The sequence below is a fragment of the Dermacentor variabilis genome, chromosome 1 (genome assembly GCF_050947875.1).
Source record: "Dermacentor variabilis isolate Ectoservices chromosome 1, ASM5094787v1, whole genome shotgun sequence".
Taxonomy (NCBI): Eukaryota; Metazoa; Arthropoda; class Arachnida; order Ixodida; family Ixodidae; genus Dermacentor; species Dermacentor variabilis.
In genome coordinates this window covers 145,436,713-145,449,871 of record NC_134568.1, presented here as the reverse complement: position 1 = coordinate 145,449,871, position 13,159 = coordinate 145,436,713, and the positions used below count along the sequence as shown (strand labels likewise).

The 13,159-nt window shown below is 39.8% G+C and overlaps 1 protein-coding gene across 1 annotated transcript in view; it reads right to left on the bottom strand.

Moving 5' to 3' along the window:
- Positions 1–13,159, bottom strand: part of LOC142585987 (ATP-binding cassette sub-family A member 2-like) — a 275,223-nt gene that overhangs the window by 141,385 nt on the left and 120,679 nt on the right. Inside the window, exons 23-26 of the mRNA XM_075697164.1 lie at positions 12,848–12,957; positions 12,281–12,412; positions 5,730–5,810; positions 2,037–2,233 (exon numbers count right to left, since the gene is read on the bottom strand). Coding sequence (XP_075553279.1) covers positions 2,037–2,233; positions 5,730–5,810; positions 12,281–12,412; positions 12,848–12,957 — 520 coding nt within the window. The remainder of the gene's footprint in view (positions 1–2,036; positions 2,234–5,729; positions 5,811–12,280; positions 12,413–12,847; positions 12,958–13,159) is intronic.

Here is a 13,159-nt window from a genome sequence, read left to right as displayed (position 1 = left end):
CAGCAATGAGGCAAAAGAAGTAATGGTAGCTGTTCACTACTTACGATGTATGGCTGCTCAATATTGCACAGATATCTCCAATTTTACTGCAATAAGCAGTTACAAGCTTGAGAACAGGTTTTGTCATTTCTTGCTTCATGAGGTAATTTTATCAATAAGGAGGCTATGACTAACAGCTCATTGCAGTATAAGTAAGAAAAGTAAACACACCATAAAGTCGATTTTCACATCCATTATTAACACCTTATTTTTAGGGTCTTTAAAGGAGTCCCGAATGACCCCTATGGCTTGGCAAAAAAAACACGGTTCACAAATAGTACATGGTGCTGTGAACATTTCAGCCAAATCTTGCAGTTGTGTGCAGCATGTGGAACCTGCAAGCAGAGTGTGAAGTCACCTTTTTCTCAAACACTATTTTAAACAGAAGCCTTCTCCTCACTCTTCTCCGGCTGCTTTAGTTCATCATTTGGCAGATTCCCATACATGGCTGCTATTGGCCAATAGCTGACATCAAAAAAGAGGGTTATTTGGATCAGTGCGCTTCTTTATACTGCTACTGTTGCACATTTATTTACGCAGTTTAATATACAGGTTGACGTAAGCGAAAATCTGCTTTTGAATTTCGATAAGAATTACATACTTCAAGAAGCCAATTATCATCTGGTCACGTTCGGTCACGGTCGCCTCCATAGGAACTAAACTTTGGCCACCCTGCTTATCGTTGTTGCAGCCATTGGGTCTCGCTAATTTACATTAATTTTGAGCACTCAACTAGCCTCAGGTCAGACCACATGTACACTTGCCAGCATGCACTCACTCCTAGCCGCTCTTAGCTAGATGCTTTGGCAGACATAACTTCGTAGTGAGTTATTGACAGTACTTCAAAATGCGCAAGTTCGATGTGGCTACTGTCCGTCAGTCAAGCTGGTGTAGGACAAAGTCGGTTCACACTCAAGCCCTGTTGTGCACAAAGCAGACGCTGCACGTGTGCACTATAGTTGCGTGTAGCTGCAGTCTGCTAAGTAGCGTAAACACCACAGCCACTGTGGGGTGCTGTGATGAGCTAACTGAGGACAACAGCATTTGGTGCGTCGTAGGAGCCAAATAGTGGCACCTACGTGAGCATACAAAATCAAATTTCAACTGCATACCACGGTGACGTTTAGTAAGTAGAGTATTGTGGGAAAACACTGCTCCGTCATAGCCTTCGTAGTGCAAGGAATTGAAGAAGAGCAAGAGCACCACGAAGGGGACCACAGGCAGTCTTTGATAGCCAATAACTCCGCTTCTGCTGCACACAGTGAAGTACTTTTAGCTCCAAAGTATTACTGAAATATTCTAGTTTAACTTGAAATGCATTTCTTGACTTCTATAAAAAGTGCTTCAGGGCCTCTTTAAGAAAATAAAGTGACAGTAAAAATATGAAAAATCTCTCAGCTAATTCACTTCAACAGGAAAGCAGAACATAGTCCAAAGAACTTAATTTTGCACAAAATTTTAGTATAGCACTCATGTGAGGCTTTCAGACAAATATAGTTCAATAAGCCTCTTGTAACAATATACAAGTACAAACATTGAATGTTCTAAGACAACTTCAGTGAATCACTACACATGTGATGCATCCCCTCTTGTGTCATTCATAATTGCTATCCATGTGGCAATAATGACAGTGATAATTTCAAGGCTTTTCAAATTGAATAATATGGAGAGAAGAACGAAAGCTTCAAAAGTGACATAAAACAAACAAGAACATAAAAAGCTGAAGCATTGCAATATACATTCCTTTTCTGTACTTGTGTACCTGCATGAGAACATTGTGAAGCTGAAGGCCAGATACTAAGCAAGTTTTGATTATCACACAGGGCAACACCTGACTTTGCTTGCTGTCTTTCAAAAGTCAGTGCAGAAACCAAATGGTAGAGAAGACTGTGGGTTTGCCGGGGAACACACATTGTGGCAACCAAGCCCAGCAGTGGTCTACTGGAATATTGCACCACTCAAATGCACATTCAAAGTATAAAGGGAAGATCACCCACCTTTTTTGTACTTGAGAATGAGGTCCCATATGGCACGGCGAGAGTAAGGGTCCACACCTGCTGTTGGCTCATCCAGGATTACCACACGAGAGCCCCCAACAAAGGCTATAGCCACTGATAGCTTACGCTTCATGCCACCTGAGAGGCAGTCAACTTTGCTGAAGCGCTTCAGGGGCAAACCAAGGTCCTGGATAATCCTGCATAGGCAGCACTAGCATGTCTTGTGGAAATAAAAAACTGTAAGCTGCATGCCCAACTTAAAGAGCATAATCATGCATGCACTATCATGCATCAAGATATGTCACATGATGGTGATAAAGAAAAAATCTTGATTCTCTCCTTCCCACCCTGTGCAGTGCACACTTAACATCAGCCTGAACCAGCTGTCCCAACTAAATGTCACCAAGAGTTAAAAAATAATGGAGGGCTTTATATAAATGGCATTCACCTAAGCTGATGTGCGTAATTCATGCTAGTTGTATTTTTTTCATTGTGAACAAATAATTCTCAATTTAAATTTATGTGGCTAACTTTTAATGTACTTAATTGATACAGTGTCAGTAGAGGATTTGTGGATGTCAAGATGGTGACCAATAACAGCCTTCAAGGTAATTTACATCCAGCGTGATGAAAAAAGAAAGCCCACAAAAAGAAAAATTGGTGACAATGCATTCAAGCACCAGGGTTTGCAGCACTCTGAAGTGTAAACCTCACCAAACGTGGGCCTAGTTTATCGTGCTGTGAACTAGCAGATGCTCTCCCTCCCTGACATCAATAGCTTTGGGAATGCATCTTCAGTCCTTACCAAATGCTAAGCTGTGGCTTTGAATGTGCTTTAGAGGCACAGTGTACGGCACAATGTTATTTACAATTAAGACCACTGCTATCATTGGTGCGCAAGAGCACTGTCACATTATTCTTATAATTTCATGGGCTTTGGTTTTTCGGCAGAAGAAAGAACCACACAGGGGCCTGGATTATTTTAAATGCAGTTATCTGCAACACCCTTGCAACCTTCATATTGACACCTTATCGATTAGGAAAGTTATTTAAAAGGTAACTAATTAAACTTACTGAAACAATTATTTGCTCAAAATGAAAAAGATGCTGATGACTAGCATAAGCAACACCTACAAATATACACTGGGCACCATTCACATAATGCCTTCTGTTATTTTAATCCTTGGCAACATTTAGTTTAGACAGCCACTTAGGGTAATTGGGTAGGCAGTATACCTGCCATGATTTCACCATAATGACACTATACCTCTACTTAACCCCTTTTGTCATTTTTCGTTAACAATAGTTGTTAATGAGCAATACTTAATAATTGCTTAATTATTAGATAGATATATTTTTTTCCTGCTCTTTATTTGATCATTTTTATCATATGAGAGTTTATAGCAAAAATGTGCTCATTGGCTACATTACTAGTTAAGATACACGTATGCTCTAAATTGGCCAAGAATTTTGTTGCAGCCTTTGCCACATGTGATATAATGCCATAACTATAAAAACACTGTCTTGAGATAACTGTTTTAAAGTGAAAAAATGGCATTTACTCCAAAAATTTGTTTTATAAAGAGAAAAAAGTGCATTAATTCAGTAGCCCAATGGACAGATGTCACAAAGCTGACTTCTTGTTTCTGACTTGCTGTCTAAATTTTGTACACCTTTTTTTCATATTACGTGCACCTCATCCACATTGCACATTTAAAATGGAACACTTGCTCTGCCACAGTATTGCATAGCAACACAACAAATTTCAAAGCACATACATAATAATCACATGGGCATTGTCGTCTTTGGCAAAGAACCATGAAGCCATGTTGTGCATCCATAATTGAATTTTCATTCAGTGAAGCACATGACTTGTATAAAAAATAAATAAGTAAAAAAGTACTCTAGTTTTTAATGGCTCAGCTAGAAATGAAATCGTAACCTGTATTTGTTGCCAGATGCAAAGTCATGTGCTGTTCATATCCCTAAATTTCACTGCTATGAGCAAGCCACTGTAATCTATGAAGGATGCAATAAAATCAGTTGAGTTTCCTGCTACCACAATTTACTTTTACACAATCTTGTGAAAAAAGAAAAAACGATAATACATAATACATTTTATACAAAACAAAAGGGTGGCTTGAATATAAAAAAAAGCAGAAAAAAAATTTTTTTTTTTAATCTATCGACTTACCTTAGGGACACTAAAGGCAAATGTTAAGTCAAGCTAAGATGATAGATTAGTGCTCGAGAATGTCTGAGACATCAATGTTACTGCGAACAGAGCTTTAGTAAATGAGAAATTAAGGCAAATGCAGGACATGATTAGAGACTCCCCAAGACATTCAAGTACTAGCCCGATGATGAAGGCACTCCTCATTATATTTTTATTTCACTACTACTCAACCACTTGTAAAAAAATGATCATTGCATTGCATTATAAGACGAAAGAAAGTGCTACTTATCCAGTTCCAATTGATATTTAGAAACTCATTGACGTCACCCTTGACAACGATGTGGGCAGTTGAAAGGTTTCGTTTTGTCTACTTCACGCTGCCTGCACTTTCGCACTGCAGTAGTTCTGTTATTGCATGGTGGTGGGCTGATTTTGCTGGCTTGCAAAACTCACACAAACTGCAATTAGTAGAGAATGGAACTTCCATGTGAGGTCATGGGGTTCCGGAACGGTCCATACCACTTGAGCAAGAGCAGCTGCAGCGGCAAATTCAACGCTCTGTCTTGGCTCGGTTTCTCCATGGCCACGCATTTGCATTTTGCACAGAAAACTGTAGTGCCACTTGTCAGGCGCTGTTATTACTCACCAACGGCAGTAAGGGGCGGTGATGGCGTATGCAGCATCACCACTCCCCGCTCGAGGCCAGGCGATTTGAATTGCACGAAAGGTATGCAGACTCTTCAGACGTAAAGTCTTTTCTGGCCATGAAACCAGTGCTGCAAGGTTTCTGGAATGGCATTTTAACAGTCCATGCCAACTTAGTATTTGCCTTTAGTGTCCCTTTAACATGCCGAAGGCTTTCAATATTTTGGTCAGCTCTTACAGGAAATCTCAGATGCAGTCCAGGCATGAATGTCAATTTAAACCATCAAGATGTTTATGAAATTGAACACCACAAGGTTCAAAGTTTATTTAAATTGTTATTTAAATAATTATTGATTAAATATAACAAATTCTACTCGAAAGAGCTAAACTGGAGAGAGCGAGAGCTATAGCTGTTTCTGCTTAGTACTACTGCATCTATGTATCATCCCCACCTTGAAATGTGCACTTCATGTCTACAAAGTTCTTTGCGAGTGTAATTAACAAAACAAAATGCAAGTCTACTGCATTTACTTGTGTAAAGCCCGCCCTCTTGTAAGGCCCACATCCCCACTTTGGATTGCAAAAACTTGGAGAAAAGAATTCTCCCAAGTGTTGCCCTCGTACTCGCTTGCTGGTTAATTCTTGTTTGCTGCTACAATATGGCTCTAGTCCGTGTCCGAAAAATCGGTCGGGGACTGTAAATGTGTTCATAGTCGGCCGCCACTGATTTCATTTATCTGCATAGGAGTCTTAGCGTGGTTCAATGTCAGAGAGCAGCCATACATCTGTTTCGTGTAAGGCATGCACCCAGTAGAAAGAAAAGTGCGGGTTTTACATTAGTAAATACAGTAGTTGACCAAGGTGGCACTTGCTTTTCTGTCTCATCTTTGATGCTGACATCTGGAGTGTGCTTTAAACGAGCATAAAACCACAAGTGTTCTTCTACAGTCAACCTGGAAAAAAAAAAGACCAAATAAGATTACTAAAGAAGCTATTGCTGTGGTTTATGCCCATAATTATCAATTTTTTATACAGACAACACTGGTAAGACCATGCCAAGAAATCTGCATGAAGATTCTGAGAAACTCATACCACATTAGGGTGGTTGCTTGGGCTTGTTGGTAATTCATGATCAAAAATAATGTACAGCGCGAAGGACAAGGACAGCGACAGACGACATACACAGCGCTGACTTCCAACAATATTGTATTGCGTTGCCACATCGTGTGTATATATACAAGAAGAGGCATGCGCAGAAAATGTACGACAGTCACATGGGGTGTTCTAACAGCAAGTCATTGAACTAAGAACATGGTCACCTGAAAAAATAAAAAATATAAAAAAATATAAGCATTAAGATTTCTATCTGTTTAGATACGAGACTTCAACAGGGGTCAGCGCGATTGAGGGCGCACTAACGCAAATACTACCAAGTTTTCTGATGAAATCAGCTTCCACAATTTCCTGGGTGAGCTGAGAGCTGAGAGCGAAGCACCAGCACACATGTTTGTTAGCAAGGCTCAAACATGTGTGCTGGTGCTTCGAACCGAGAAGTAAGAAGCCACTCTTGCCCTTTAACTCCGCACACTCAAAACTAATTAAACGAGGTATTATAAAGTTATGTCTCGTTAACAGCCTCAATAAATCGTGCCCACACCAGATGCAACATAGTCTTGCTGCTCAGGTTGATCGCCTTTCTTGGGCTGGTTACCCTTTGACCTTAATTTCAGCCATAGCGGAACAGCTTCTGAGGCGCACAAAACATGATGATCCCGCTCAATCAGGGAACCAGTGGGCTGAAAGACGCAGGTTTGCAGTGCTGCCATATGTGAATGATGTATCCCATAGGCTAAAGAAAATTGGGCAGCGTGCAGGAATCACAGTCGTTTTCTCAGCCCCGGAAAAATTGGCAAGGCTCTGTAAGCGTGTAAACGCGCCTAAATCGCATCAGAGGAGTTGTTCTGTCGGGCACAGAAAACGGTTGTGACGTGCACAACGAATGTAGTCTACCAAATTCCCCTGTCTTGCGGCAGTAAATATGTAGGACAGACAGGCAGGTGCTTAAATGATCGACAAGAGAGCATTGTAACAACGTCCGCAACACTGTACAAGGCCACTTGGGCATCCATTGCCGGGACTGCGGCTGCGTGCCATTCTTTGAAGATACTGAAGTTTTAGCGAGACACAGCTCTCAGCTCACCCGGGAAATTGTGGAAGCTGATTTCATCGGAAAACTTGGTAGTATTTGCGTTAGTGCGCCCTCAATCGCGCTGACCCCTGGTGAAGTCTCGTATCTAAACAGATAGAAATCTTAATGTTTATATTTTTTTTATATATTTTTTTTTTCAGGTGACCATGTTCTTAGTTCAATGACTTGCTGTTAGAACACCCCATGTGACTGTCGTACATTTTCTGCGCATGCCTCTTCTTGTATATATACACACGATGTGGCAACGCAATACAATATTGTTGGAAGTCAGCGCTGTGTATGTCGTCTATTGCTGTCCTTGTCCTTCGCGCTGTACGTTATTTTTGATCATACCACATTATTGAACATAATCTCTTTCTAGGCACTTCACAGGCTTGTTTCTTCTTTAGCAATATTTTCTTGCTATTTCTAATCAAATATAGCTTGTTGTAAGAAATACAAAGCATCATTCACAGTTTCAAAAGCATGCCAGAAATTTTTTAAAAGTGTATGTAAGTATAAGAATAATTAATTTTACATTGCTTAGCTCAAGTTACCCGTCAATCTTAAGAAGTTATAAAATCAACAGAAAAATACCCACCTATCTATACATCAAGTAAACATAGTCCTGCAAGAAAGCTACTAAAAGGGCTTGTTGCTAAGCAAGTTCGTTCCCATGTAGGAGAGGCATAATACAAATTATTGGTCGAAGTAGTGGAAACATACTAAACAAAGGACAGGTGCTAGACTCTCAACTAGTTTACTGTTAGGCTGGAGTCTAGACATGTACCGACCTACACACAAGCACAAAGGATACAGATACATATCAGCAAAGAATTAAATAAGAAAATGGGACTTTGCTTTCAAAGAGTAATGCACATGTATCACTAATGCAGCCAGTGCCTCTTTTCTAAACACACACATGAAATATTTCTGATAGCTTGAGAACTCCAAGTTGGCCAAGAATTTTGCTGCAGCCTTTGCTTCTGCCCCAAATGCCAATCTTATCAAACCAAGGCTCACACTTGTAGGCGCAGCACTGCACAGAAAAAAGCAAATTCCCTTTGTCCTTGACTGAGTAAAGTTGATGTTCATGTGCCTAGTCATTCAAGCACCATGCAGTCTGACCCATACAGGATTTCCCACATTATAACAGTTATTTCCCAGTATAACAGTAAAAAACTGTACACTTCCTGTGCAGCCTGGTAGGCTTCCTTCTGCATTTGAAGTTGAAGTTATTGTGCATGAAAAAAGTGCACAAACATAGGACAGCCAGTTTGTGCAGTGGCAAAAGATTAACAGGCACTCATTGAAAGGTGGAAGGCACTGACACACTCGGAAGAGCCACAACGGCCAAGCACAGTCATCTCAACAGTTTTACAAGACCTGCCTTGTCATACACAAAAGGAACTGTATATGCCTTAAGTCTGATAAGAAAGGCCATTTCATGGTGTTTCCAGCTGAAGTGTACATACAAAAGGCACATCAGGTTGCCAAGAAGTGTCAAAAGTGAAGAGAAAGACTGTTTCCCAATGCAAGTACATCAAACTGACAAAGCTGGCTAAAAATATCAGGGAATGTAAATCTAACATTGTAAATTTTTTTTTTTTTTACAGCAAAGCCTCACAAGCAAGGCACTTCTTTTTTAACCATTGTTAACGAAAGAAGGTCACAGCAGCGAGTAAATTTCTTTTGAAACAGTTACATTCACTAGATGTTAATGATCCTTTCAGTAGTAACAGGCTCAAAAAGTGCCACTGGCTTATTGCAATATAATTCTTCCATAGTGAATGCTTTTTCTACAGATGACAAAGTTTTGTTTTATTCTGTGCCTCAAACTGAAATGTGTGCCTTCATCAGAGAGTGTGTTGAATCATAATAGTGGCCTTCCAAAATTCAGTGGGCCATATCAGTTAATAAGCCTTTGAAAGTTTCATCTGACGTGAACAATTATCTCTGATAACAATGAAATTCATGTATACGCCAATGGATACTGCAGAACTCCATCAATATGGCCCGAAATAAATTCAAGCAAAACCTACTGTCTGAAGAAATGCCCAGAAAGGAAACAACCAAGAATTGTGTGCAAACAATTGTGAATTGTTATGGATAGACTGGCCAGATGTTCTGGGCAATGAAGACAATGAAGATGAGACAACAGAAGAAGTTCATAATTAAAAATGATGAATCCTATTAACCACTGTAAACATCTATGACTTTATATTTTGGTGCAGCAGATTGTTTGTGAAGGTGATGTGTTTCATGATAACAAGTGCATGACAAAAAGATGGATGCGAGTACTGCAAAGATCTTGCCGATTTGGGCACTACGTCCAGGTCTCCCGAGCTTCTCAGCTGGGTTGAGTCAAAGGCAGCATCACCACTGTAAGACAGCCTCAGAAAAAAATGCCACTGTGATTAAACTTACCAGGTTGACAGACATGGTGATTTTGAAGATATGTGTGAGTGGTGCCAAATCTATGTCTAAAGTCAATACAGACAATCACAAAAACAGTCAGAGATTCCTAGCACAATTATCAAGATAATGTAAGACAATGAGCATCCATGTATAAACTTGGGAAACTGAAAGCGTGTGATGGCAATTTCTCAGCTCCATCTTTGCAACTACACTTTTATCACCTGCCAGAGCAACCAATGGACGACTGACATTGACAACATGCAAAATCTAGGCCTGTATCTCTTGGGCAGTGTAAATAAACAGTACGACCAAAGGATCATCAAGCATGCTAACGACGATAGAGAAAAATGAAAAACAAGTTTCTCATCCGCGTTCCACATTCGCCAATGGGAAAAGGCCAATCCTAGAAACAATGAAATGGGACTCTATTACTTTCTTTTTTAGAAAAGGATGGTTCGACTGGCCAACCCAAAGCTGCTAGACTCATTCCCCTCCTACAGCTCAGACTGATGAAGGATTGTAACTGCAGACAGCTAAGGATAGTTGGTGGATTTCTTTACGGTCTGAAATACGTTGTCAATGAGAGTACACTGCACATCATTCACTGCATATCGTCTGACGCTCAATCCTACTTTCATAAGCATGTTGAATCGACTGCTCAGGGCCAGAGAATGCAACGTGCAGAGCAAGGTTTCAGAACTCATTGAACCATGAAGCAAATTCTCAACAACAAATAAGTGAGCATTTAAAGTCACTAATCAAGAGTGCCACAATTTACCTGCTAAGGGACCATGAACTTCACGTAAGAATGGAGGGGAATGGAAGAGATGTTAATTTTGCCAAAATGAGGGTGTCGGTTAGCCTAATGAAATAAAGGTTGATAAAGAAGAAATAAATCCATTGTGACAGTTATCAAAGTTAACAGCTACAACAGTAAAACAAGACTTTTGCAGGATTGCACAACAGCTCCTGTAAAGTTTCAAAATACTATATGCAGCTAAGAGTTCATGCCCTTGTGATAAGCAATCTGGAATTCATTTTTATACTGTCAAGGACTGATATGAAACATTTAAGTGTGTGTTCATGTCTATTGTTGTCCTGGTGCATGTCCATGTCTGTCCTGGTTGTCCCCATCTGCCTGTTGTGTTCCAACTCTGCTCACATAAGAATCATCTTTTGGAAACATGACTTAATGCATGAACATAGTGGAATTGGTAGCATGGATGCTCAAAACGAACGAGTTGTCACAAGATTAAAATATGTTCAAAATGCCTATGCTAACTTGATTTGCATAGGTATTTACCCACCAGCAAGCCCCGTATGCTATAAAAGTACCATTTAAATCTGCCCTATGATAATTCACAGGAAACCATACAGCTTTTCACATGACAAAAATAACTGGTTGCAAATGAACCTTCAACAGATGTTTACAGCCAGAATCATCATGCCATCGATATTGCCATCTGCATACCCCAATTAACATATTACCAAAGAAAAAAAAAAGTACATTTAGGCAATGCACACAGACTGTTGACTGGCTAATGATTCAAATGGACCTCTTTTCATTTCTACGTGTCCTTTCACAGGTCCTTAAATGGTAACAAAAACTGTAAAACAGCAAGGTACCCTCAAAATGATTTATTATGAAAGACCTGGTCCCCTTATAGTATTTACACTATGGGACCTTTTTCTGTACTAAATATCTATAGGCCTACTTTTGTATCTGCACTGAGTATTCAATAAACTTCAAACTTCAAGAACAATAAGGCCAGTGCTGTGAAAAACACATTGCCATATTAACCCAGGAGGGGTAAGGACGAAAGCCGCACAGGACGTGCAGTGTCACAGGTAGATTTGCCATATGTCTCGTGTGATGAAGATGGCAAAAATGCGACAAGGGAAGAAGTTTATAAATATGTTGTATCCTCCTAATATATTTTGTTGGTGCCTTCATTTCCTGAAAGCGTTAGGCAACTGTTACTGGTGTATGCATACATAAAATCCCATAACCCTAAGAAGTAGCAAACAGGCATGGTGTCTCTACTGTTTCTTCAGAGCTGAACAGACTTCCTGGCCTATGTTTGCACACTTTTAGCACCAGTGAAAAGTCTGGATGCAAAAAGAAGCAGTCCAGGTGACATGTGAAGTGCACAACTGGCATCCTCTACAAGGTACTACTGTCATGGCCTATGTGAGTCAGGATGCACATTATACGATTGAGTGGGCACATGACCATGACCTTTCAGTAAAGGAAAGGGAGAATATGCATGTTCCTCTGCATTGCAGCACCTGCAAGTGTAAGCCTTGATTCAATAAGATTAGTATTCTGGGCAAAAGCAATATGACAGTACAGAAACTATGAAAAGTATTTCATATTTATAAATGAGGGCACTAGGCTGCACTTATGGTACACCTGTGAAAAGTGTTTGTGGTATATCTGTGGTACCTTTAGAACCTGCACTTTGATAACTGATTCTTTGCCATAATGTATCTGGATTGCACATGTATATGTGTATGTAGGCTTTGAATGATGAATAAACTAGATAGTCGAGAGTGCAGCACCTATTCTGCATTTCCTTCCTTCAGCATCCATTTTGTGTTTCCTAGCTTGTCTTTGCTTCTCTCTGTGCTACCAAGTCTTCCATGCAAGCGATTCATTTCATAATGCAAGATGTTTATCTTATGATATGCACTTTGTAAACAAGTTGGGTTTTGGAATCTTGCATATCTGCTATTAAGTACTACTAAGGCAGGATTAAGAAACCGATGCAGAATACCCCCAAAATATAATTCAATGCCAGTGCCAGGTCTACTTACTCATCAAACAACACATTATGTTGTGGGCACATGCCCATACTCTGTCGAATCACATCCATCTCTGTGCGAATATCGTGTCCATATATTGTTGCATATCCAGATGTTGGTGGGAAAAGCCCAGTAAGGATTGACCTAACCAACAAAAAAAATTGCAACCTATAAGCCTTTATTAGGTTGCAACAAAAAATAAACTCATGACAATGCAGGTTAAATTTGTGTCTCCTTTGTGAGTGAACAGAACTGCAGAAGACTACAGTCTACAGAGACACATCACAAAGGATCATACATTCCTCTGCAACATATAGATGCTACTAATGAACATATGAAGCTATCCTTGTAGAATGAAGGCATTCTTTACAGTGATAGTCCTTCCTTGGGAAAAAGAAATCACCTACAAGCTAAATGTCATGCAATTACGCTAAGATGTCGGCAAACATTTCTTATGTAAATGCATGATTTACTACAAGGCAGACCACTCTTGCAAGATTTAAAGCTGTCATGACAAAACTGACAAGTGCAGCTTTTCTGCACGTCAACTAAATTTCTCCATATTATAAGAGCACCTACATTGTTGTAGTTTTTCCAGCACCATTGTGTCCAAGGAAGGAAGTTATCTGTCCCTCATACAAATTTAGGCTGAGCTTGTTTACAGCAAGTTTTTTGCCATCTTTGTAAATCTGAAAAAGGGAATAATTGTTAAGCAGATCAATAAAGGCAAGAATGAATAATTCTGCAGTTGCAGTGTTCAGATTTTGCAAAGAGAGTGAGAGAATGAAGAAGCTTGTCCTTTAAAACATTGTTTCAAGAAATATTTGCTACGTATTGCTGGCTCTTCACAAAATCAGAAATGGAAAAAAAGGATACAAATGCCATAGCACA